Source organism: Saccopteryx bilineata, chromosome 1 (genome assembly GCF_036850765.1).
Source record: "Saccopteryx bilineata isolate mSacBil1 chromosome 1, mSacBil1_pri_phased_curated, whole genome shotgun sequence".
Lineage (NCBI taxonomy): Eukaryota > Metazoa > Chordata > Mammalia > Chiroptera > Emballonuridae > Saccopteryx > Saccopteryx bilineata.
This window is the reverse complement of record NC_089490.1, coordinates 362894251-362922142: the sequence shown is the minus strand read 5'-3', so window position 1 is coordinate 362922142 and position 27892 is coordinate 362894251. Positions and strand designations below refer to the sequence as shown.

Sequence of the window (27892 nt, the reverse complement as noted above, 5' to 3'; positions counted from 1 at the left end):
CTACTTTCTGATTCTGCGAGTTTGGCCTTTTTCAATTCCATATATATATATAAGTGAAATCATACAGTATGTATCTTTTTCTGTCTGCCTTATTTGATGTTACATGGTGCCTTCAAGGATTATCATGTTGTTGCAAATGGGAAGATTTTCTTTTTTATGAATGAGTAACATTCCCCTGTACCTTTATCACATTTTCTTCATCCGTTCATCTGTCGATGTGCACTTAAGTTCATTCCGTGTCATGGTTATCGTGAGTAACGCAGAACGGCAGTCTTGAGGGGCCATGCCCTCCCTCCACTTCTGCCCCATCCTTCTGTGGGGCTTCTGAGGTGACTAACGGGAGTCAGCCTCGGAGACCAGACCTTGTCCCAGCCGGGCTTCCCTGGAAAACGTCTGCCAGTCATGAAAATATCAATATCACTTAGTAAGCAACTTGGAGACCTGCTCCGTAGCTCTGAGCATAGAAGCAGCAAGGGGGAGAGAGGTCACCAAACAGGCAGCTGTGCATGTGTATTAACCACTCATCAAAATCAAATGACAAAACGATAAGCCAGGGAAACAGAAATTAAAAATATAAAAGGCAAATGTCTTCAAAATTTTATTTTTAAAGTCCAGCTGTTATTTGGCGTGAATATGACAAGACAGCATTTCTTGTTCAACGTGATATTTATAAACCTACAGATTCGTTGGTACTGGGGGCTTAGGAAACACGTTGAAGGTCTCGTTATTCTTCAGAGAAGTTGAAGGCTTCATGTGCACTGAGCGCACAGAATTTGTTAGCTCTGATATCGGACACAGAAGGAACGGAGAACTCCATTCGCTGAGTCCGTCACCATGTATTAAGAATGATGAACAGCTGTTTAACGTTCTTATGGACTTTTCATCTGGCATTTCCCCTCTCCTTGTTCTCCTGAGGCATTCTCCCAACTCTCTTCATTTCAAGGTTGCAAAGCACAGTAGAGAGTGTTATGTTCTGGTTATCGGAAAATCTGGATTGAGCTCTTTTGCTGAATGATGGCAAACAAGGAACTAATTCCTCTGGGTTTAAGCTTTTTGTCTTTTCAAAGAGGTGTGTTGAATTGCGTTTCTCTAAGGTCCCTTCCAAATCCAAGATTGTTAGTAGGGTCTTCAGAAAACACACAGTGTGTTTCTTATAAGAAAGGTGGTCTTTCCACAATAACCTCTGTGTCGTTTATTTCAGAGAAATCGAAGAGGAGGTCAGTGCCTTCGAGGGTGTGTATATGCCACTTGCTGAGACAGGCTCCCCAGTCCCTTGATCTTTCCTTTTTGTTGATGAGAAGATTGAGTCAGTAGCTTTTCCCAGCTGCCTTTCACAGATGGCCCCTCCCCACTCCCTCGTCTCTTTCACCAACAATGTCAACTGTGGCTTACCTTCTTTTATATATTCTTTCTATCCTGTTTTTTTCTCTCTCTCATAACTGGAGTCTCTAGAGCAGGGGTCCCCAAACTACGGCCCACGGGCCGCATGCGGCCCCCTGAGGCCATTTATCTGGCCCCCACCGCACTTCCAGAAGGGGCACCTCTTTCATTGGTGGTCAGTGAGAGGAGCATAGTTCCCATTGAAATACTCGTCAGTTTGTTGATTTAAATTTACTCGTTCTTTATTTTAAATATTGTATTTGTTCCCGTTTTGTTTTTTTACTTTAAAATAAGATATGTGCAATGTGCACAGGGATTTGTTCATAGTTTTTTTATAGTCTGGCCCTCCAACAGTCTGAGGGACAGTGAACTGACCCCCTGTGTAAAAAGTTTGGGGACCCCTGCTCTAGAGGGATGCTTTTCTCCTTTTTGGTTCTGTTTTGTTTTGCAGAATAGTTTGGATAAGAAAACATTCTGTTACTCCTACTATAATTCTCAGATTCAGTAATGCACCTCACCTCAGAAGGAAGGCTGTACCTCATTTTGATGGAAGCAGTGCAGTATGAGCTCTGAAAGGGACGGACTCCGAATGAGACTATCACTGACCAGATTTCGGCCCCTGGCTTAGAACTGTAATGGTGTTGTCCTCCATGTATTAAAATCTTGCATTGATTTGAATGGAAAAGGACATGTATACCAAGAATAGCTACTTTTAGAGCTGTTGCTCTCAGATTCTCAGATTTGCTTAGAAGGGTTTTATAGATTAGTACTGAATTTGTGAATTGGATCCCAGCCAAGATAGCTATAACCTTTCTGAAAGCTTCATTTTTTTTGTGAACTTCTGATTGCTTCTAAGTTTTATATTTCAGAATAACTTTGTTATTGTCAACCTAAGCTCTCTGTTTATAGACAAATAACAGAGACTGCAAGTTCTCCTCTTTTTCCTTAAAAATACACCATTTAATATGAAAGTCTTCTTGTGCAAATCCTGCTTACCCTTTGATCCATCCTCTGGGAACTCTTTGAAGCTTTTTTTATTTCCTTTCCCTTCCCTGGATCCTTACTCATGGTAGAAAAAGAGAGATTGACTGGATGATACAGGCTCATCCAAGGCAGCAGAGGCAAGTGGAGGATAATCTAGGGCAGGATTTTAAGGGATGCAGTTTACACTTTGGAATGTAAAGGCCATTATTAGCTCCAGCCCACCAGAATACAGTGCTTCACATTGCAACACTTAAAGCCTCAGACTCACAATAACAGAAAGACATCATCTAATTTTTAATTCCAGCCAAGAAATCCTTTTCTTATATTCCAGACAAGTGTTCATCTTACTTCTGTTCAAATGCTTCTAATAGTCTAATGATGGAAAACAGACTACTTCCTGAGAAGCTCATTCCAGTTTTGATGATTAATTTTGTGTTATTTGTAGCTCAGATTTGCCTCTGCTTCCTTGTTATTCTACCCATTGCTTCTAGTCTGATCTCTGGATTCCAACAAAATAGACATTATCATTTCCCATATGACACCCCTCAGATATTTGCTTAAGGCCTAGAAGACTTAAATTCTAGTTGTTTCACCCTAAGCAAGTTACTTTTTTTCCATGAATTTTCTCATCTGTAGGTGAGGGAGTTGATCTAGATGATTTCTAGTTGACAGTCTTTTTTTTTTTTAACTCTCTTATTTTATTTCCAGGTAATTAAAAGCATTTACCTCTAGGTCAATAAAATAAATGAAATCAATATAGAAATATACCAGGGGTGAGATGTCTTTGCCCAAGAAGGTATCCAAGTACTAGAGTATATACCAGGAATAAAAGGTGGGGAATTATTCACGATAAAAGAGTGTAGCCAGGTGAATTGGAAGGGAGGTCTAACCAGAGCTGTGCTGTGGGCTTAAGGATCTGGCCCCTTCTGGCGACTGCCGAAAGCAGTGTTTCCAGGCATGTCAGAGAAAGGAGTAGGCAAAGCAGTCTCTATGGAACCAGGAGGCTACGGTCTGAAGCCAGGATGGGTAGCCAGAGGGACCCAGGACATGATGAAAACCGAGTGACAGCCACATGGGCTGGGAGATAAGCAGAGTTCACAAAGCCCTTGGCTCTGGACTAACTCTGTTGTATGAGCATCACAAAAATGTATTTTACTGTGGATATAAACAGTTTTAGAGGATCCTGTGCACCAGTTTATATCAGCACTACATATAAAGTGCAGCTCTCTTAAACAAGCAAATAAACTTCTCTTAAAGATATATATTTGCTGTGTCTTAAAAGCTCCCAAATAACTTTTAATGTTGGTAGAAAACAATTTCCATTGAACTCTCCAAGTGATGGATAGTCCTGATGGGGCAAGAGCGTGAAATGTCAAGATTCTTGTATGACTCCATCCCCTAATACTCCATAAAGGGAACTCAGTCTGCTTCTCGGAGTTGCTTAAGCTTGAAAACCTAATCAAAGACCCAGAGTCTCTTTAGGGAGGAATCTAGCCCTGTGCAATAGCTGGTTTTTTGTTGGACTGCCTTCTCTATAAAGATGTGGCAGTGACCGTGTATATAATCACACCACACACACACACACACACACACACACACACACACACACCCTATTTTCTAACTGAATATTCTCTACACTGGAGAAGAAATGCTTGCCCGTGCCATTGCTGAATCACACAGAAGTACTTTCCCATATTGCTGCAGCAACTGGGCAACAAAAGATTCACATCATCTACCATGAAAATTAGACCCAAGACAAGAGCAGCCAACATTTGTTCCCAGTGGAACTGTAAAATCAGTCCATGCTGCCTCAGCAGTATGGATGCCTGCTTCACATACCAACACATTAGAATGAACCCTCGCAGACAGAGGTCTGTATGGCCAGTAGTCGTGGCCGCCATCGTGGCCATGCACATAGGTTCTCACTGGATTCGGCCAGATGGTAAAGAAACAATGCAGCCAAAAACTGGTGGGCCATTCCTTTATTAAAGTCTCGCACCGGCTGATGAGCAAACAGGCAGGGAAAACACTTCCCTTTCACTCAAGGCTCCCAAAGCCGCTGACACATTCTCTGGTTCCACAACCAGGAGAATCTTCTCCAGTTTCTCCTAGAATCAAAGGCCCCCCTAATCTTAGGGGAGCTCACAAAGCCCCTCACTCTGGTTCCCCATCTGTACACCTTCTCTTTCCGTGCCAACATGGCTTCTTTCTTCAGTACTCTGCATTGTCTCTGCACTCACTCTGTAAACATGGCTTCTTTCTGCCTCTTCCTTCTCTCTCTTTTCAAAACTTTCTGGCCGAAAAACCTCTCCTCCAGCAAACATTAGCAAAAGAATGGCCCTTTCCATGCAGGAAGGTAATTTGCGATTTCACAGACTACATATACCTGGCGTTACCCAGCCCCCAATGCAAACTATAATCGAGCCAACATAAAAATCATATTTTACAAACTTCTTTGACCAACAAGGTCTATGTCCATGTTTGACTGACTGCATAGCCTTCGAGGTGTGGACCTCATCTAGTTCCTGTCCTGGCACCCTCCTCTCTTGGCAGCAAGAGCCACTTTATTTCCCACTGCAGGCTGCGGTACTCAAGTCATCCTGAGGTTGTTGGGATGTAAAGAACATCATGACAATTTGGAGAGCTCTTTAAATTCTCTCTGCTTAAGGTCAGGATTAGATTTGAGGCCAACCTCTTTTCCCCTTCTTTCCAAGTTCTAATAACTGTGCTTCTAACTTATTCCAAAAAGTCAAGAAGCCATTGGCATTTGCATTGTATTGTAGACTGCTGCATATAGGCCTGAGCTGTAAAAGTAACTCTGAACTAAAATTTAATAAGGAATTTCAATATATTCAATCATTTAAAATTTATACTAAAAATATAAATTTCAGCTTACTGCTTTATATATGTGTGTATATATGTATATATGTGTGTATATATACACATAGGTATGTATACTTTCAGGGCAGAGCAATACTTCATGCTGCTTTCAGTATAATAAGCCCACTTTTCACCGGGGAGGCTGATCCTGCATAGGACAAAATGGGAAAGGATGATAGCTGCTCCGTGCTGCCGAGTTGCAGAACTGTTAGTAGGGGAGGAAAAAACAGCTGTCAACCTGCCTGAAACTTCCTTGCCTTCATTTGTTACTGTCTCATAGTCAATAATCCTAATCCTTTGCTATTCTAACAAATCCTTCATACAAAGCTAATCCATAAATTTACAAGATAATGGCTGTTTGTTGTTGTTGTTGCTGTTGGCTCAGACTGACCAAGGAAGTCTGGTTCCAGTTCCCACATGTAGGAAGTGTGGAGATTTGAGATGGTATTTTTCAGTTGGGTCTTATTCATGTATGGTGAATGCATTTTAGTTCTATAGCATAGAGACCCTTTTAATATATATTTTTAGATTTTGGACAGAAAAGAGGCTCCAGTAGGTAGTAAATTACACTCCCCCAAAACTTGTGAGTTCATTTTATAATTACCCTTGTGAGCAGGACTGTGCAGTACAGGAAACATCACCCAGGTATGCAGAAAGACTAGAAAGGGAGCAAATATGTATAAGCTAACTAACTGCTGTGTTCTTGGTGCTGGAATAGACATTCTACTACTTCTCTTGCCATTACTGTTGCTGCTATTTCTAAGGGCAATTACTTAGTGAAGAGCTACTGGATTCTAATCACTGTGCTAGGAAATTTACATTCCCATTTAAGTCTCACAAGGATCATGCCAGGTAGAAATTATTATAAGGAGATAAAACTACAGTTCAGAGAAGAAAAATAATTTACCCAAAGTTACTTGGGCAATGTCTAATCGACAATTCAAATCCAGATCTAACTACTTAGCATCTGAGCCATACTGACTCCCGTTTTTCTCCAAAATGTGCTGATGAAGTTGGTTGCCTTTGTTGGAGTAGCTTTTCCCTGTTGATTTTTTTTAAATAAAAAAAAATAATGAAAAGTAAAAATTTGTAAGATTTAAAAAAATATCTTTCAAACCATACACATATTAGTACCTTCTAAATACTGACTTTCACCAGATTCTCAGGGCAAAATGTTTTGGTGGAGCATAAAATTGTGTTGATTACCCCAAATCCTTAAGCCATCTCTATTTGATATTGTATATTTCCATATCACTGACCTAATAAAAAAATTAGTTTCTACTGCACAATTGATCTACATCTCATTCTAATTAAAGGCAGAATCCATACAACAGGGGTCCCCAAACTTTTTACACAGGGAGCCAGTTCACTGTCCCTCAGACCATTGGAGGGCCAGACTATAAGAAAAAACTATGAACAAATTCCTATGCACACTGCACATATCTTATTTTAAAGTAAAAAAACAAAACGGGAAAAATACAATATTTAAAATAAAGAACAAGTAAATTTAAATCAACAAACTGACCAGTATTTCAATGGGAACTATGGGCCTGCTTTTGGCTAATGAGATGGTCAATGTCCGGTTCCATATTTGTCACTGCTAGCCATAACAAGTGATATGACATGCTTTGGAGCCATGATGCGTGCGTCCCGTGTCACCGGAAATAGTACTGTACATGAGCAACACCATGCTTTGCGGCGCCGCCAAATACAGTACTCCAGGAGCACAGGATGCGATGCATCCTGCATTTCTCTCACTGACCACCAATGAAAGAGGTGCCCCTTCCAGAAGTGCAGCGGGGCCGATAAATGGCCTCAGGGGACAACATGAGGCCTGTGGGCCATAGTTTGGGGACCCCTGCCCTAGAACAAATGACATGAAATGAAGAAAAGAGACCAATTAATTTGATAAACTTTTTAAAGCTAAGTCTCAATGTCATCGAAATAATTCAGCTGATCATTTAAAAATTTTATTTTGAAAAAAAATATTTTTGATGACTAATGTAAGACTTTGAGGATAGTTACATTTGAGTTCATTGTGATTTTTCCATCTATTACCTGTGAGACTTGGACAATTTAAGTTCTCCAAACCTCAGTTTAGATCATCTTTAGTGTTCCTTTCACATTAAACGTGTCTAATTTTATGAACATGTTTTATCTAAAAATGTCTCTGGTATCTAGAGAAGGTCCCAGCACATTCCTGTTTGATTACATGCTTCAGTTGTATATATTTATATACATTCTACAGCATTGCGATAACTTTCAGATTTAATATTTTCAAAAAAGCTTACACTTGCCTTACCATCTCTACTACCAGTAGTCGCTGCTGTTGTGGCCATTCATATGTAGGTTCCCATTAGATTCGGACAGACAGTAAAGAAACAGTGCAGCCAAAAAATGGTGGGCCATTCCTTTATTCAAGATTTGTACAGGCCGACAAACAACACACACCAGGAAAAACTCTTCCCTCTTCATTCAGAGCTCACAAAGCCACTGATACATTATTCGGTTCCACAACCAAGAGAATCTTCTCCAGTTTCTCCTAGAATTAAAGACCTCACCAGTCCCAAAGCCCCTCACCTCTGGTTCCCCATCTGCCAACATGGATTCTTACTCTGCAAAACTGGCTTCTATCTCTTTCCCCGCCATCTTGGCTCTTCTCTCCTTCTTCTTCTTCTTCTCTCCTTTTAAAACTTTTCTGGTGCCAAAATCTCTCCTCCAGCACACATTAGCATTACAATGGCCCTTCCCAAGCAGGAAGGTAATTTGCAATATCACAGATCACATACCTGACACTACTCAGCACCATTTTAAATAATAAAAGTGAACAAACTCAGGCCCTGGCCGGTTGGCTCAGCGGTAGAGCGTCGGCCTGGTGTGCGGGGGACCCAGGTTCGATTCCCGGACAGGGCACATAGGAGAAGCGCCCATCTGCTTCTCCACCCCCCCCCCTCTCTGTCTCTCTCTTCCCCTCCCGCAGCCAAGGCTCCATTGGGGCAAAGATGGCCCGGGCACTGGGGATGACTCCTTGGCCTCTGCCCCAGGAGCTAGAGTGGCTTTGGTCATGGCAGAGCGATGCCCCGGAGGGGCAGAGCATCGCCCCCTGGTGGGCAGAGCGTCGCCCCTGGTGGGTGTGCCGGGTGGATCCCAGTCGGGCGCATGCGGGAGTCTGTCTGACTGTCTCTCCCTGTTTCCAGCTTCAGAAAAATACAAAAAAAAAAAAAAAAAAGTGAACAAACTCAAATAACACAAATTTTACAAACTCATTTGCCCAACACCATCCTTTCAAGATTTCCCCAGAATTAGGGAGGCCGGGATCTCAAAATTGTGTAGTTAACAACTCAATAAAAGAAGTAAGATTAGAAGCAAGATCTCTGAACCCCAAACAACTATGAGTACAATTTCCCATCAAAGCCAATTTTCTTTACAGAAGGCTTAAGTAAGCAAAGTGTTTAATAGAATATTAGAAATAAAACAAGATGTATACAAAATCTGATTTTAAAAATACCCAGGTTCTAATGTAACACAGACATCTGAATCTGCCTCTAAAATTCTTGCTGTCAAAGCTGTCCCTTGCTGTCTACTGTGACATTTGAATACTTACCTTCTGCCAGTTTGTGTACCAGACCCAGAGGAGGCAGTTACAGTTAAAACACAATGCGGTCCCTGCCTTCTTGGGATGCACAGTCTAATGAGGAAAGTAAACACATTCCTTAGGTAATCTGAATAAAATATAGAGCATATTAAAGTACAGGTAGGCACGGTATATATACTGTGGGAGCCTAAAATACTTAGCCCAACCCGACCAGCTAGGGCAGACTTCCTGGAGAGGATGAATGGGTGATTGCTAGGTGGACAGGAAATTCCAGGAAAAGGGAAAGCACAAATTCTTAGTATGAAACAACATACTGCATAAAGAATTAGAAGTTGTTTAGTATTATAAAACAACGACAACAAAATATAAGTAGAGTAGCCAAAGATGGAACTGAAGACGTGGGTAGAAAGCATGTCATGGAGACCTTTGTGTACCATACATACTAAGGTGTTTGGACTTTATTTTTTAGGCATTAGGGAGCCATCGAAGACTTTTAAATATAGGAGTGTTTGGTCAGAATTACATTTGTGACGGATCACTTTGTCTGAAATTAGAAAGAGATATTCAAGTGGGGACAGGGGCCTCAACACTGGAAGTGGAATATCGGCTAGAAGGCAAGTCCCTCCAGCAGAGACAGTGAGGCCAAGGCAGTCGGTGAGTTATGAGGATGGAAACAAGAGGATGGATTTAGCAGTATCTTTTTCACTAACTTTGATAATGCTGAGCCCTGCTTCATCTTAGTTTGTGTGTCTTAATTTCACAGAGAGCCTATGGTAGTGTGTTGAGGTGGATGAAGCCAGAAGCTGCTGCACAACATGAATTATTTAGTCTGCCAGCTTTTCACCAGCCTCTGTTTTCTCCCAGGGAATCGGCTTGAATCAGAGCCGGGTTCTCCTTAAAACTTAGGAAGCCAGACCTATTGTCTTATTTCATCCATAGTAGTCTCTGGTTCAAACATGAATGCCTGGTTCAACAGCTTGTAAGCCTTCCTCTTGTGGATACAAATACCAAATAGATAATAAATGGAATATTTGATATTCTCTCTTACTTTCAGGTCATTAAAAGAAAGAATCACATAAGTTGTCCCAGTTGCCCTTGGATCCTATAGTTGAAACAAGATAAAGGGCTCTGTTTAGCTATCTGTGTAAAGCAAATATAACTTGAGAATTGAAAAAAAAAAAAAAAGTAAACACAGGCCCTGAAACTGAAAGCAGGAGACTCTTGAAAATACAGACCGGTATATCACTGGTTAGAATTTCCTTCGTTTTGCAAAGCCACGAGCCACATGCATCAGCTCACCACAAAGTCATTAAGCCTTTTTAAGCTCAGATGAAAAACATTAACAAATACCACAAAAGGCTTTAGTATAGCCCCTTTGTTCATTCACATATGGCACTTTATAACTCCTGCGCCACTCCGGTCGTGTGTTTGTTTAAGCTGCCTCCATCAGGCTGGTCCTGAAAGAACAAAAGACATCTTGAGCAATCCTAAGCAGGAAATGGGCTAATCTAAACATGGTTTGTGACACTTTAAGTAGAATAGAAAGGGGAGGGATTGATTAGTCATTAATGTCCAATTGGCTCCATATGGATGTTGCAATAATAAAGCCCTTTTTTCAGAGCAGTAGCAGAGTTATTGAATTAGAGGTTTATGTTTCCTTAGAGCTGACCTTAGGGAATTCCCTTTTGGTTCTTCTTGTTGATTTTTTAAGAGAATGGAGTTTCCAATGGGGAAAAATAAAATAGAAGCTTTATCCACAATAACACTTGCTCATCATACTGCAAACAAGGAACGCATTAATTTAGCATCATTTTAACCCCTGCTATAATTGTAATCCTTAGTGCTTTCTTTGCATGCTCTTGCATCTTCGGTGGAGCAGTATTTCAGTGACCAATTAGATAGTGGCATGAACTTCATAACTGTTAATGGGCTCCTCTGATGTGCTTAGCTGTGCAGGGAAATGACATCCTCACAGGGGAAAGTAATGTTCCAGGCAAGTAACAGTGGACTTTGAAATTCAGACTTATTTCAGATCACTGAATAGTGAGTGACTGCGGTAGCTTTGATGCAGGAGAAATGCACCAGGCTGAAAGTTAGACCCAGGTTCTAGATCTGGCTCTGCTTCTTGGTAGCAGTATAGTATTAGCAACTATTTATGTAAAAGGAAAATAGTATAAATATCTGAGCTTTGGTTTCTTTATTTATAAAATGGGACAAATATATCTACCTGCCTTCCCATTTTAAAGGACTATAGAGAAGGATTAAGAAGATAATGTATTTACTGAAAGCACTTTGCAAATATTACTATATGTAAAAAATGACAAAACCAAAGCTGTTGTACTTTGGGCACATCATGAGAAGGCAGGGTTATTTGGAAAAGATGACAATGCTGGGAAAAATCAGTGGCAGTAGGAAAAGAGGAAGACCAAATATGAGTGGGATTAACTTCATAAAGGAAGTCATAGACATGAGCCTGCAGGAGCTGAGCAGGGTTGTTGAGGACAGGACACTGTAGGCATCTCTCATTCATAGAGTCAGCAGGAGTCAGAGCTGACGCCGTGGCATGTGACACAAAATTATTGAGCGTACTTAGTATTCCTATCTTGTAAACTGATCTCTGGTTTAAGTGTAGTCAAAAATGTAAATTGCTCTTTAAAGAATTACTTTGGTATTCTGATTAGTGACATATCTACAAAATTCAAAGTGCCCAATGGCTTTTTTCTTCATGTGTAGTCTATCTATCTATCTATCTATCTATCTATCATCTATCTATCTGATTTATTCCTTGAATGTCTTGGTCTGGATAAGTTCAATAATTGAAATAAATAGGATATTTGTTTTTAGTAGGATTAAAGACCCTTAAGATAAAAGCAGGGAAGTGGGCCCTGGCCAGTTGGCTCAGTGGTAGAGTGTTGGCTGGTGTGTGGATGTCCCGGGTTCCATTCCTGGTCAAGGCATACAAGAGAAGTACTCATCCCTCCCCCTCTCACTTCTCTCTCCCTCTCTCTTCTCCTTCCCTTCTACAGCCATGGCTTGATTAGAGTGAGTTGGCCCTGGGTGTTGTGGATGGCTCCATGGCCTCTGTCTCAGGTGCTAAAAAAATGGCTCCAGTTGCAATGGAGCAAGGGGCTCAGATGGACAGAGCACTGCCCCCTGGCAGGCTTGCTGGGTGGATCCCAGTTGGGGCACATGTGAGAGTCTGTCTTGGTCTCCCCTCCTCTCACTAAGTTAAACATAAATAAATAAATAAATAAATGCAGGGACATAAAAATTGCCGATGGCTTTCCTCTACATTGGACAAATGAAGGGATAACCCCTTAATCAAAGTACCATAGGTACTTCATGTTTTGTTTCTGCACCCTGGTTTCTAGTCTTTCACCAACCTCTAGCTCAGAAGAACTGTGCTGTCCATATTTTGCATTTGCCTTCTTTTAATGATGACACTATCAGTAGGCCATTCTTTGCTAACCCATCTAGGTAATCTTTTATAAAAGGTATCGAGAGCAAATCATACCCTCACCCCTGGCATCCCTCTTCTCAGAAGATGAACACATCACTTCCCTAATGATTAAGGCTCTTGTTCAGGCATGAAATGTATTTTCCTGTCAAGTAAATCAGTAGGATAGCTAGATTGGTTGTTTTGTTTTGCTTTGTTTTTTACAAGAAGAAATCAAATTTGAATTTCAAGCAGAGTTCTTATAAAGGAAGTTCACATTCTGGCAGTAAGCAGGAATGTGAAGTTTGCAGAACTTCCACAATCGTAGACAGCTAGCAGTCAGCCATGCCTGCAACATAGTGAATTAGGCCTCTACAATATTAAGATAGATTTGGTAGGATAAACATGGTTAAAAAAAAATCTCACCTGTGTAATATTAACACCTTTATTTCCTAATTGTTCATGTCCCCTTCTAAAACTCCTTTATCTTCTACAATTTTGTGTCTGATGCACTCTATTATTGTTTATTATCTATCTACTCAAATAAGGGCCTGTCAGATGTATCCAACCCTTTCCAAAATCCCACAGGAGAACATCAACTATTCTGCTGATAGCCTGAAGTAGACTAAAATACTGTGATTGTCAAGTAACCCAGTGGTATAGATTCATGTCTCTTTTTATTAATAAGCCTTTTTGCCCTTTTTAATACCTCTCTTTGGGAAAGAAGACCTTCTTTTTGAGTCCACAGTGGCCTGATATGGCATACACTCATGTGTACAGAAAAAAGAATCTTTTTGAAAAGATTATTCTTGTTTCTTGGTTTGGTTTCTGTTTTCTTTTCATTATTTTATTTTACTTTTTAAAAAAATTAAGTTAAAAAGTTTTATTTGGAATGGTATCCCATCATACAGATATACCACTCTTTGCTTACTGTCCAGTTATTTTCTGTCTTTGATTATTATGACTAAAACTACTATGGTGTTCTTATATAAATCTATTTCTGAAAAAAAAATTTCATTTGTTTTGGGTGAGTACCTAGGATTAGAATTTCTGGATTTTTTTAAAAATAATAAATTGCCAAATTGTTTTCCAAAATGGTTATGCCAATTTACACTTCTGCCACCAATACTTTAGAGTGCCGGTTGCTCCATACACCTACCAATATTTAAGGCAGGAAGCCATTTTAGTGGGTGGGATATGGTATATCATTGTTGTTCTAAGTTGCATTTTTTGGATTACTAGTGATAAGAATTTACATTTTATGTGTTCATTGATCATACCTATATCTATACTTATATCTTCTTTTGTAAAATATTTGTTCAAGTCTTTTTCCCATTTTTAAATTAGATTGTTTACTTTTCTTTGTGAAGCTCTTTATATATTTTTGATATAAAGTGTTAGATATGTGCCTAATGATTATTGTTTCTCAGTCTGTTCTTTGACATTCTGTTTCCTTAACAATGACTTTTGATGAGTAGAGTCTTAATTTAGATAAAATTCATTTTTATTTTCATTTCAGTTTTTCATTTTTCTTATATATTTAGTGTTTCATAATGCCATATCTAAGAATCCTTGCTTATTCCAGGGTCACTAAAATATTCTCCTGTGTATTTCCTGAGGACTATTATAGTTGTTGCTTTTGGTTTTGTTATGATTCATCTCAAGTTAATTGTTGAGTGTAGTATGTGATAAGAGATAAAGGTATACTTTTTCCACATATTTATCCACTGTTTCTAGCACTATTTGTTGATAAAACTATCATTTCCCACTTTAATACTGTAGGTCTAAAAAATAGTATTAAAAGTTGACTATATATGTGAGGATTTAGTGCTGGACTCTCTGTACTGTTTCTCTGTTTGTTTATGGTTTACTGATACCACACTGTCCTTATTACTCTCGTCTTTAAAGTGTCACGAAGTACTGTTTGAAAGTGTCACTTTGAGATAGGGTAGTTTGAATCTTTGAACTTTCTTTAAGTTTGTTAGGCTGTCCTTAATGCTTTATTTTTTATATAAATTTTAAAATCAATCTGTTAATTTCTAAATAAGTGTCTTGAGAATTCTTATTGGGATTAGGTTGAATCAATAAATAAAAGTAGAAGGAATTTACATCTTAAAAATATTGAATCTTCTGATCTCATCGGTGTAATTCCTCTATTTACATAGGTCTTCTTTCATTTAACTCACAAATGTTAAATTGTTTTCTGCACATGGTCTTAAAGTGTTTGCCTTTTAAAGATTTTATTTATTCATTATAGAGAGGGGGGACAGAGAGAGAGAGAGAGAGAGAAGGGGGGATGCAGAAAGCATCAACTCCCATATGTGCCTTGACCAGGCAAGCCCAGGGTTTTGAACCAGCAACCTCAGCACTTCCAGGTCGAAGTTCTATCCACTGCACCACCACAGGTCAGACTCTGCACATGGTCTTGATCTATATTTTGGTTAAATTCATTCCTAAATATTTTATTTTCTGATGCTTTTATAATAAACTTAAAACTATTTTCTATTTTTTTGATGCTAGTATATAGAAATATAATTGATTTCTATAATTTTTTATTGTATACAGCGACATCTCTAAATTCACTTACTAATTTTAGTAATGATTTCATAGATTTCTTAGAATTTTCTGTGTAAACAATGATATTATCTATGGATATATATATATAATATTCTTTATTCTTTTCAATTTGTATGCTTTTTTATCTCTTTACTTGCAGAAGATTAGCAATGGCGAGACTGAACACCTCATAACTTGTTCTTCACCTTGGGGGAAAGGATTTTGTAGTTCACTATTAAGTCTGATGCCCTGCAGATTTTTCTTAAATGCCCTTTATCAGGCTGAGAAAGTTCTCTTTTATTACTAGTTCCCTGAGAGTTTTTAACATGAATGAAAATTCAATTGTGTCCAAGCCATTTTCTGAATCTATTATAATGGTCATGATTTTTCCTTTTGCTTGGTTAATATACAGAATTATATTGTCTAATTTCAAATGTTAAATTAATTCTCTATTCTTGAGATATAGTCTCTTGGCTTTGATTTATTTTCCATTTTTCATATTGCTGGATTTAATTTACTAATATTTTATTAACAATTTTTGCATTTTTGTTCAAATCTCTGTCTGGGTCCAATATCTTGTGAAATAAATTTAGAAATGCACTTTCTCCCTCTACTTTCTTAGTTCAAGATTTATTTTTTCCTTAACTATTTGAAAGAATTTACCACTGAAACCGTTTGGGACTGGAATTTTCTTTGTGGCAACGTCATTGGTTATAAATCTAATTTCTTTATTGGCTCTAAGAGTGTCCAAGTTTTCTATTTATTTTTGAGTGAATATATATTTTTATCTTTCAAGAATGTGCTCATTTCATCTAAGTTGTCAAGTTAAATGAAATTAAGTTATTCAAAACACTCCCTCATTAACCTTTTAAAATTTTATTTATTTATTTTTAATTTTTAAATTTTGGATTGAATTTATTGGGGTGACACTGTTAACAATATTCCACACAGGTTTCATGCACAATTCCACAACACATCATCTGTAGGCTGTATCGTGTGTTCATCACCCAAAGTCAAGTCTCCTTCCATCACCATTATCTACTCTATACCCTCCCTCACCGTCCCCCTCGCCCTCCATTACCCTTGATAATGTGAGTACTCTTTATAGTGAAATCCTTTTTCAATCCAACTATTGATATTTTTGTTTTCACTCTATCTGTTGATCAGTCTTACTAGGGACTTATTGATTTTATTGCTCTTTTCAAATTACCCTTCAATTTACAAATTGTCTTTATTGTGTTTGTATTCTATTTCATTTATTTCAACTCTGTATTCATTCTGAAAATCTGATTTGAATAGTATTATTTAATTCATTTATATTTAATGTAACTATTGAATTGGATGGGCTTAAGTCTTACCATCTGCTATTTGTTTTCTATTTGTTCCCCTCAGTTTTTGGCCTGATATTTTTCCTTTCCTTTCTTGGTTTTAATTGAATTCTTTGATTATTATTATCATCATTAAAGACTCTATTTTTTTAGAGAAGTTTTAGGTTCACATATATTCCATGCCCCCACAAGTGTCTAGCCTCTCCCATTATCAACATCCTCTACCAGAGTGATACATGTGGTACAAATGATGAACCTCCCTTGATATATCATTAGCACCCAAAGTTCATAGTTTACGTTAGGGTTCACTCGTAGTGTTGTACATTCCATAGGTTTGTAATAACATGTATCCATTAGTATGATATTATACGAATATTTTCACTGCCCTAAAGTTCCTCTGTGTTCTGCTTATTAATTCGTCCCTCCCTCTTCCAGCTGTGGCAACAACTTATCTTTTTTACTGTCTCCTTCCAAATCCTCTTTTCTGTCTTCCTTTTGAATTACTCTGTTGGCATTTTAACTCTACCTCTTTGTATTTTCTTAGTTGTATTTTCTGGTGATACACAATGCATCCTTAACTGAGTATCCTTACAGTTAAAATGTTACCATTTCTCATAAAATAAAGCAACTCTTAACAACTTAAATCCATTTACTCCTCTCCATTTGCTAATGGGCTATGGTTCTCACATATTTTACCTCTTTGTTTGTTATAAATCTCACAATACAGTGTTGTGTTTTGTATTAAATAGTCCCTTATCTTTTAAAAACATTAAATAATCAGTTATTAATGAAGTCCAGAGAAGAAATAATTTTAAAATTTTAGTCACATATTTATCATTTTTGATGCTCTTCTTTTATTTTTGTATATCCAAGTTTTTTCATCAGATGTCATTTCTGTTCATCTTGAATAATTTTCTTGAATATCTCTTTTGGTATGGGTCTGCAGGAAAAGAATCCTCTTAACATTTACTTATTTGAAAACGTATTTTACATTCATTTTAAAACATATTCCCTGAGTAAAATCTGAATTGATGTATTTCATTTCTCCTTTCAGCATTCTAAAGATATTCTATAGTCTTCTGTTTTTTGTTGTTTCTATTCAGCTATCATTTGGATTATTGTTTTCTTGTATGTAAATGTGCCCCTTTTCTCTCGAATTTTCCCTTTATCTTTGGTGTTCAGCAGTTTGGCTGCATACTACCTGCATTTATCTGAATGTCTTGAATCTGTAAACTGATGTTTCTCACCCAATTCAGGTAATTTTCAACCAATCTTCAAATATTTTCCATTATGATTCTTTCTCTTCTCTTTTAGTGGAACTTTCACATATTTTAGGACACTTAATGTTATTCTACATCTTGTTGAGTCTCTGTTTACTTTTTCATCTTTTTTTCTTAATGTCTTTGAGACTATAATTTCTTTCGATGTGTTTTCAAGTTCACTGACCCTTTATCTGCACTCCAAACCTCTGTGAAGCCTATTCAATGAGTTTTTATCTCAAGTATACTTTTCAGTTCTAAAATTTCTATTTTTTTCTTTTATTTCTATGCTAAGCTTTACCCTATCTATACATTCATTATGATAATCTTTTTCTTCAAGTCCTTGAACATATTTATATTGCTTACTTTAAAGCCCTTGTCTACATATTACACTGCCTGAGTCATCTCAGTTTTTCTTTTTGTTGACCTATTTTGCTTGTATGTTTCTGGGACACATTTTCCTGGTTGCTTGAACAACTAGTTGTTTTTTATTACGTATGTACCTTGTGGATTATAAAGTGTACTAACTCTGGTTTCTATTATCTTCCTCTATTTAGAACAGTAATTTTCGTGCTAGGAGGCAGGTAAAATACTTGCTGATCCCATTGAACTTATAGAAGAGTTACAACACATACCAAAAGTCAGTCTTAACTGGATTAATGGGTCAGAACCCATTATCAAGATGCTGGGCAGACTGGGGAGTATCATCATGGAAAAGTTGTCAAACCCTGGATCTCACTCAGTGAAATTCCTTTCTTTCTAGGGCTGAATCCTCTCCAGTTTCTACTTAATTTTGGTAGATCTCAAGTGACTTCAAATGATTGCTTTTTCATATTTTTTAAGAGTTTGTAATTATTATCTGCTTGAAGGTTAGTCTGGTATAAGCTATTCTGCCATTACCAGAACTAATCCCAGGAGAGAATTTTTTGTGCCAACATTTTACATGGATCACAGTCTGTCTGGCAGAATGTAAGTTTTAGTAGGCTTTTGAGGAGGTATTTATTCACCTTATTTTTCTCTATTCTTTATTATCAATTCACTAGTAATTATTGAGACTATTCAGTGGTAGTTTCTCATTAAATTTCCATTTTGACCTCTTCTAGGACATATTTGTTCATGTCACTACCCTGCTTAATGACCTTAAAGAATTCTTGGCTTGGCATTCAAAGGTATTTAGCAATCTGGCCCCTACTTACTTTTCTAATTTCATCTCTTAATGTTCTTCTATTTTTTCTATAAGCCCAAGCTATAACCAGCTGCTTTTTATCCCCTAAATCCTACTATGCTTTTGCTATAACTTTGTGCCTTTATTCACACTGATTCTCCAGCCTGGAATGCTTTCACACTCATACCTGCTGGTAAATTCTTTTTTTTTTTTTAATTAAATGAGAGGTGGAGAGAAAGGCAGACAGACTCCCACAGGCACCCCAACCAGGATCCACCGGCATTCCCCCCACTGGGGTGATGCTCTGCCCATCTTCTCTGTTGCTTGGCAACTGAGCTATTTTAGCACCTGAGATGAGGCCATGGAGCCATCCTCAGTGCCTGGGGCCAAATTTACTTGAACCATTCGAGTCATGGCTGGTGGACTGGGGGGGGGGTGAGAAGAGAGAGAAGGGAGAAGGGTGGAGAAACAGATGGTCACTTCTCTGTGCCCTGACTGGGAATTGAACCTGGGACTTCCACATGCTGGGCCAATGTTCTACGGCTGAGCCAACTGACCAGGGCCTGGTAAATTCTTGCTCTTCCTTTAAGATGCATTCAAGCATGACTTCCTCTCTGAAACCTTCTTGATATATATCTCTGTTCATTCTAATAACATTAATAGCTTCACTTCTGCTGTCATAGTATTTTTAAATTACTTTTGTTAGTATTTATACTGTTTTGTAATTTTCTCTTTATGTATCTGTTTCCCTCATTGGACCAAATTCTTAAAAACAAGACACATCTGTTATTATTCTTTGTATACCCAATCACAAGGCTGGATACACCTAAAAGCGTCAGAAGTGTTTGATGAATTAATGCATTGATAAATGATTACTAGGCACATTATAGAATTAGCCAGAATTCCTCCTTAGTGAGAGCTTTATGTATACAAAAACACATACCAAACACTTACTCATTCACTCACATAACTCTTGGAATTTACCCAGGAGGGGGGCCTCTGTAGGATTAGTTTAGGACCATTGCCATAGGCTGTGATAGTTAAACTGGCCCTCTTTCCAACCCACCTGGAAAACTCAACTTTCTGTCTTCTCTTTAAATCATTTAAATCGCAGATACCTAAAGAGGTTTTTGCCTTTACAATTTCTATTTTCTCCACATAGACTATCTCTCTCTATCTAACTGAATGTTTGCCTTTACACAAATTGTGATATGGGAGATGAAGGATGAATTAATCCATCCACGCTTCTTCGGCAGAGTTGGAGAGAGAAGGAATTCTTGGAGTACAGGGGACCAGCGTGCCTGGTGTCGTGCTGTTGACCTCTTGGCCTTTCAGTAACTGTCACTTAGGAATGCTTTTGCTGGTAACTAGAGACTCTTAGGTCAGCTGAAAAGCAGTAGTTTTCAGGTACATAGCTGTGGTTCTAGGCTTCTTCCAAATGCTTTCCATGAGAAGACATAGCATGAACAGTGAACTCACCAATGATTCCTCTGCTATTAAAAGTAGAAGAAGCTGCCGCATAGAATTGTGAGACAATTCTGGATTTGTCCGTAGGACAATTCTGGATTCCAACACAGAACATTGGCTATTTTAGGATAAAGTTGCTTTTTTTTTTTTTTAAACTTGATGTTGTTTTCAAAAATGAATGAAGCAGTATGAAGTCACACTTGACATGTAGATTCTAAAGTTAATTAGAACAGACAGTGGATTTTAGGCTTTAGATATTCAGACTAATAACATACCTTTTGTAAACAATTTTATCGTATTCTATAGAATTTTCCTTATCTGTTTCAAAGGGCTTTCATAATATATAATCTCTATTTTAAAATTTCTGCATTTAAAAGACACATATCCGGTCATATTTATTTCTACTGTTGCAATAATAATTTACTACCCATTTTGTTTTATAAAGCAAAGTTTGGGGAAACTAAAGGACACTTTCTAAATATTCTTTTGATTTTGTGGCCTCTTAATACTTTCTTAAAATTATGATTCTGGTCAGATTTCAAATCCAGTTTAAAAATGGTTTCAAACCTCGATCTTCCTGGATGAGTCTCTTCTTCTTTCCGAATCCTGGTTCATAGACACAACAGCCTTAGTTTTGCTTAAAACATCCCCATTCTTTTTTCAGTTGATTCCCTTTAGAAGAAAGAAAAGGAGGTGAGAAAAAAGAAATGTGTGTCTGACCCAGAGCATTTTCTATTTTCCCTTTCTTAAATTGTATTGTTATGCTATGTACTGTGCTTTGATTAATTTCTGAGAGCATCCCTTTTGAGTCCTGGAGCTCTGTCATGTGATTAATTTGGAGCCAGTGTCATGCAGACAGTATGTACTATGGGAGAAAAGGGCAAGGGCAGTGGAGGGCGGTTGCTGGGGTAAACCTGAACCCTGTTCCTTGGCAGAAGGTAAAGTTGAGCGAGATGGAAGAGTGTGGGGAAGCTATGCTGTGGCTGTGGAGTTGACTGAGAGGGAGAGAGAAGGGCACTGTGTGCTACACCTGGGGGAATCTGTTGGTATGGAATTGGAGATCTATTAAAACCAGGATCTAAAAATCCACCATGTAGGATAGGGGTCCCCAAACTACGGCCCACAGGCCGCATGCAACCCCCTGAGGCCATTTATCCGGCCCCCGCCGCACTTCCGGAAGGGGCACCTCTTTCATTGGTGGTCAGTGAGAGGAGCATAGTTCCCATTGAAATACTGGTCAGTTTGTTGATTTGAATTTACTTGTTCTTTATTTTAAATATTGTATTTGTTCCTGTTTTACTTTTTTACTTTAAAATAAGATGTGTGCAGTGTGCATAGGGATTTGTTCATAGTTTTTTTTATAGTCCGGCCCTCCAACGGTCTGAGGGACAGTAAACTGGCCCCCTGTGTAAAAAGTTTGGGGACCCCTGATGTAGGAGATCAAACACATCCTATTTACAATGAAAATACATCTTTTCAATGAATAAATAAGTGGAAACTGACCATTTAATTTTGCTAGAGGTTAAGAGAGAGCTATGACCATAAGAGCAGATCTCAAATGTTAATCACCTGTGGCATAGTAGTTAACTTAGAATACTATTGGAATGTTTTTGCATATGACATTCTCCATAAGCCTGTCTTTTTTTATGTGTATGTATGCAAGTATATAAATTGCTGAATCCATGTCAGTTGTAAAGTAATGGCACTGAGGGCATCATAAATTACCACGGTGATCCTCAGGAGAAGACACTGTCGTATCTGAATGAGTGTTTCACTCCAGAGTAATGTATGCCTTCATCTGGCCCAGCAGTCAGCATATTGCCCTGTGTTGATGGATATTGTCAGCTGGAAGCTACACTACATTTCACTGCACAATAAACATGGCTGTCAAACCCATATAAAGTGAAATCAATTTATCCTGTATGGTCAGTGCATTTTAAATGAAATTAATGTACTGTGGGTATGGTGGCAAAAAGGTAGCATATTAGTTATGCATCTTGGGATCTGAGTTTTTTCATGTCAGGAATCATTCTGTCTAGCAGTCCTAAAAGAAGGCCTGTTTGTGGAATGTTATCTTCTCATGGCCTTAAGAAAGTTGCCCCTCTGCCCTCCTTCCTGTTTAGAAAAGAATGAACAATATCATCCAATTCGGCCCTTTTATCTTGTTTTTTGTTTGCAACAAATGATGGCCATATTTGCCAAATAATAGTGCACTTTAATGTTTTAATTTATTTCTAGCTCTGACACAAACAAATTGCTACATAATCAGGGTATCTGGAAATAGCGCAGAAGAGCCAGAGATTGATTGGGTCATGTTGTTCCTATATAATCACTCCACTGAGCTGAAAGGATTTACTTTTTCCAAAAAGTAGAAATGTTGGGTTTTAATGTATACTTTGTTTCTAAGCTTTTGGGAGCAGGCTTTCGGTTAATGCAGTAGGAGCCCTGGCTTGCCATCAGTCCAACATTACATTTAACTAGAGAAGTTCTCAATCTACAGGGAGATATTTAGTAGTTGCCACATTGTAAAGCATACATGTATGTCATGCTGGTGCATGGAAACAAGCGAGAGCTATGTTCACTCATTTAATTGATTTATTCAATCATTCATTAATTTGACATATTTTACTAATTGAAACTCTGCGTGCCAAGTGCTTTACTGGAACTGAGGGACACAGCCGTGAACGGGAGCCAGTTCCTGCCGTATCCTCACGGAGCTTTCAATCTAGTGTGCCACCAGAGGCACCTTTTCAGAAACTAGAAAATCATATCAGGAATTTGGACGTAGTTTTGTGTGTGTGTGTGTGTGTGTGTGTGTGTGTGTGTGTGTGTGTTAAAGAACTACCCTTCAATGGCAGAAAAGTATATCAGGACCCTTGAAATGCATGCCTTTTAGTCTACTACTTTTGCATATATATGAGTTGAAAAACGAAATAATCTTTTACGTAATAAACATTTATTGAGCATCTATTATGTGGGAAATCCTGGGGATACATGAATGAGTACAACATAAACAAGAACTTTAGGGGTCTCATATTCCTGGGGATGGAGTAGCAAAATGAGAGGGAGGTCATTTCTTGGAGCCTGTAGCACAGAAGAAAGAAATGACTGCAGCCTGGGAAGCGTCACTGCAAACGCTGTTCCTGTGGCCGTCCCCACGTGTCTTCACCACCCTCCCCTAGTCACATGCTCACTTCTGTTCATCCTCCAGGACTCAGCTTGGCAGAACCTCTCCTAGGACGCCTTAGCTGGCTGTCCTTCTGCTGCCCTCTTGGGGCCCCATTTACCTCAATATTACAAGCACTTAATACAATAGCTGTGATAATTGTCTTTTGGGATCCATCTCCCCTTTGAACTGTGAGCTACTTAAAAGTGGTTTTATTCGCCTTGTATCCTTAGCACCTGACATAAAGCCCAACTCATAGTAATTGCTCAATTAATAGTTTTATTGAGTTACTTAATTAATTTATGAAAGATTTGAATGGGCCTTGAAGGTGAGTGGGACTTAGAGTGAAGAGGTAGGAGGAGGGGCCTCCTCCCCTGCGCTGAGAAGGGTGCTGGCCAAGTGCAATACTGTGAGAGGGAATCCTATCGGAGGGAAAGAGATCGTTTGAAGTGGCTGCTGTGTTTGGCAAATGAGGCTAAAATGACAGGTAAGGGTCTGCCTTTAAGGAGAGGAATCACAGCAGGGAACTTTAGTGTAAAATAACACTAGTCATTGCCCTATCTTTATCTGCAGTGGATTGCTTTCAGAAATGTACTAGGTGTATAAAAGCATGCAACATTAATTCTGCCCAGTGTGTCTTTGAGGCCTGCGTCAGAAGGGCCTGTAGAATTGTCATTTGAAACTGTCCTCTGCTTCCAAGAGGTCACGTAAAAAGAAGAGAAGAGCCTCAGGAAAACAGCTGAGCCAGGCAGCAGGCTGTGTTACACAATCCAGATAATAATACTTTGCACCCATCTTGTTCTTCCTGCCCTGACATTACAGGAAGTAAAGCAATGAATGGCTCTGCAGCTAAACTACAGCAGTATTATTGTTGGCCAACAGGAGGTGCCACTGTGGCTGAAGCACGAGTCTACAGGGACGCCCGCGGCCGGGCCAGCAGCGAGCCACACATCAAGCGACCAATGAATGCATTCATGGTTTGGGCAAAGGACGAGAGGAGGAAAATCCTACAGGCCTTCCCTGACATGCATAACTCCAACATTAGCAAAATTTTAGGTGAGTGCTGCCACTGAGGCTGGTCTTCTACCCTGTGAGCATCCCATGAGTGGAAATCTGGGGCACAGTTTGGTACTTAAGGGATACTGTGGTTTGCCGAAGTTAGAGATAAGCCAGCAAGCTGCCCCCCGGAGCCTGTCCTCCCCTCTGCGTCCCCTCCCCCAGAGTGTGGCATTTAGGTTTGGGAGTCATTGCATCCACAAGGTGCCAGGGCAGGACTGACTAAAAACTTCTTTTAGAGACAAAACTATTTATAGTATGTGTTAATACTGTGAATTTGGCAACTCTGAGAGGTCATTGCTACACAGCAATCCTGGAGACAAGCTTTGTCTTCTTTTCTTACTCCGTCTTCTTAAATGCAGAAGTTGCTGTGAAACCTGGTAAACACACCCACAGAGCCTACAGTTTCCTGCTTTAGTGTTCTCGGATTTTGCATCTTCCTCTGAAAGAACTTACCAAGAGCCCCCAAATAGTGTGAAGTCCATGGAGTGTAGAGCAGTGCCTCTAATGATAATGTGAAAACTTGTAAAATAAAACTCCATTTACTGTAATAAGATGTGACTAGCTCAAATTTCATAGCCGTGAGTGGAACACACAAGACCACAGGGCAGAGCGGCCCGTTTTGTGGTGAGTCGCCGGAGTGATCCTCCCGTTTCTCGGGATTAAATTCAAGCCCGGTTCTATTAGTGTAAAGCTTGCCTCGTGCGGATTATACAGTTTGGAACGATTGTGCTCAACATATTGAACATATTTTATTCAACGTGCAGCATTACAGTCAACATGTTTCCTCTTTAAAAAGAGAAAACACAGACGGCGCTGTGCTCTTGAAGCTGTCACGACGTGACAGGATCTCAAGGCGAGCCGTTGAAGAAGCCGAAAAACATGAGAGGCTTAAACGGTGGTTTTCATTTTTTAAATGTTTTGTTCAAAAGCAATAAATATTTAACCTGAGTAAATATCAGTGATCTGGACATACACAAATACACATGTTTTGTTACTGTATAAATAATTTAACTTGATTCAGAGACATTTTGAGGCAGTGACCTCTAAGAAAATTTAAAACATACCTAAGATCAAATAGGGGTGAAATGTTAAAATACAAATTTTCCCTTTTTTTTTTGTTTTGACTTCTGAATTTCACGATGGATAGTAAATGTCATTGCAATTACGTTTATTTTTAGAGTTTCAGAGATATGCAGAGGGGTATTATTCCTTTTAATTTAAATACCTTACAAACCAAAATGCTCCCAATGCGAATATTAAATTTTTTTTCTAATTAACAGACATTCAGAAGAAAACCAGTGTTTCTCTGTTCTTGAAGTTTGATATCTAACTTTGAAAAAAAAATATTATTTTTTTTGCCATTTGTGTAGCAGTGAGACTAAGCTCCCAGATGGGCACAGAATGTCTCTGTTTCCATTTTGGCAGCTGTGGGGAATCTATATTATTGGTGTGCATTCTGTGAAAAAAAAAAAAGTCTTAAGAACATAGTAAGTGTATTCATTGAAATATAAACTTTTTAGCCCAAGAGTACCAAGAATCCTCTATTAACTGGGGCTGGAAGCTGCTTGGAAGCTGGTGGGACACGGAGAAGCCTATCTGCATCAACTTTCTCTCTGACTTTCACACAATCAGGAAAGAACAGGGATGGATGTGCTATTAGAGCAGACCAGGATATTGCTGGCTACAGGGACTATTTGTACAACTTTTCCATTTGTTTATGTATGAAAAATCTCCGCCGAAGAATAGCTAACATCCAGTCAGCACAGCTGTTACTGCTTTATTCACCAGCGAGACACAAAAATGCAATTTGATACATGTAAAAAAACACATCCCTTCTTCGTCAAGTGTTTAGATAATTCTCTATAAACAATATTAGAGGAGTGAATACTTTTCCTTCTTCCTGTATAAACCATATTAAAAAATTTTGTACTTTCATTGGTACAGCTTTGAATGAACGTTTATAGTACTTGAACATGTTATATATAATTCCAACTGTACCTTCCGGTTCTGAAGCTGTAACTTCTTAAGGAAAGTTTAGGCTTTTTACTTACCCTGGGCCAGGGAAGACAGTGTGCACAGTAGGTTTTTATATATGGAAGGTTATCACATCTGCTGACATCTTATTAAAGCATAGCTTGGCTCAAGATGCTTGCAGTGAGATGTTGGAATTTCTGGAACCAAGAAAGCTTTTCCTGAGAATCCTGTCATATTGAAAGTATGCCGAGGAAGACCAGGTTTTTAACCTTCTCGAGAGACAGGCAGATGCATGGGGATAAGACTTTGGTGTTAGAGGTGATCTATGAGCAGAAAAGACATGTTTTAAAACAGTACACCTATTGTAACACCAGCCTTAAATTATTGAGAGAAATCATGTCATAAATGTATCAGATACAAAATTATTCTTTGCTCTGTAGGCTGAAAGAGGAGTTGCGAGGCTCAGGGGCGTATGGGTCATAGGAGTCCCTCAGAACACAGGGGAGTGGAGCAGTGGGAAGGTGTACCTAGCTGTATTTGCCAGGAGTGTTTGCCTTCACCCCTTGGGTACTTAAGGCTATTTTTATATCCAGGGTCTCGCTGGAAATCCATGTCCAACCAAGAGAAGCAACCTTATTATGAAGAGCAGGCCCGGCTAAGCAAAATCCACTTAGAGAAGTACCCGAACTATAAATACAAACCTCGACCGAAACGCACCTGCATTGTTGATGGCAAAAAGCTCCGGATCGGGGAGTATAAACAACTGATGAGGTCTCGGAGACAGGAGATGAGGCAGTTCTTTACCGTGGGGTAAGTGCTCCGGAATTTACTGTGGCCACCTGGGCTCTCCCTTCCCAGTGGAAAACCGCAGGGTGGCTACTGGCGGCTTGTGTGGGAAAAAGATTAGGGAAGGGAGGAGGTTGTGACAGACTGAAGGTGCTCGGCTAGGGTGATCTTTGCAGGGTCACCGGCACACACAGCTTTGCAGCGCGGGTCCTGTTCACATCCAGACCTGTGGCAGATCCCTCCCAACTGATCACCCCTTTTGTTGTCTCCCCAAAGCATCTAAGATGTTCAGTGCCCACACACAAAGTCCCTGGTAGTTTATTTAAGCAGACACACAGGGAGAAAAAAACCCAAAAAACAAAAAACTAACCTTAAGAAATCCCCAGAAGCTTTCCAGCTTCTCTGGGTGGTGCTTCTGACTCTAATCACAATAGTCTGCTTTTGTTGTGGGCTCTACCACAAGATAATTGGCCTTGACATTGGTTAGAGGACCTCATTTTTGGCATAGGATCCAGAACTCCTGTTGCAGTAAATTGTTCTGTGGTGGAAACAGTAACAATGTGGATTTTCTTGCTTAAATCAAAAACTAGACATGTTTTTGATATCTTCAAGTCTGATTTCATGTCATTTTGTTTAAAAATTAGGTAATAGATTTCTGGTATAAATTTCGACTTGGCTGACTGGCTGTCTGCATTCAAAAGAGGCCCCTTGTAACCACAGTAGTCAGGATAAGTGGGGATACAGATGCCTGTAGGTTCCAGCACTCCCGGACCTGGGGGGGGGGGAGGCGTTCTGGAGGTGCCGGCCTGAGGCAGCTGGGAGCGGACTGGGAAGACACTTGGGGAAGAGCTCGAGAC

The 27892-nt window shown here is 39.1% G+C and overlaps 1 protein-coding gene across 20 annotated transcripts in view; it reads left to right on the top strand.

Moving 5' to 3' along the window:
- The window catches only part of SOX6 (SRY-box transcription factor 6), a 650826-nt gene that overhangs the window by 605145 nt on the left and 17789 nt on the right, over positions 1-27892 (top strand). For 16 of the 20 annotated variants that reach the window (XM_066251030.1, XM_066251027.1, XM_066251026.1 and 13 more), the window contains 2 exons: positions 24039-24272; positions 26843-27059. In XM_066251030.1, the coding sequence (XP_066107127.1) occupies positions 24039-24272; positions 26843-27059 (451 nt within the window). The remainder of the gene's footprint in view (positions 1-24038; positions 24273-26842; positions 27060-27892) is intronic. The other 4 variants (XM_066251037.1, XM_066251031.1, XM_066251038.1 and 1 more) reach the window with 1 other exon arrangement.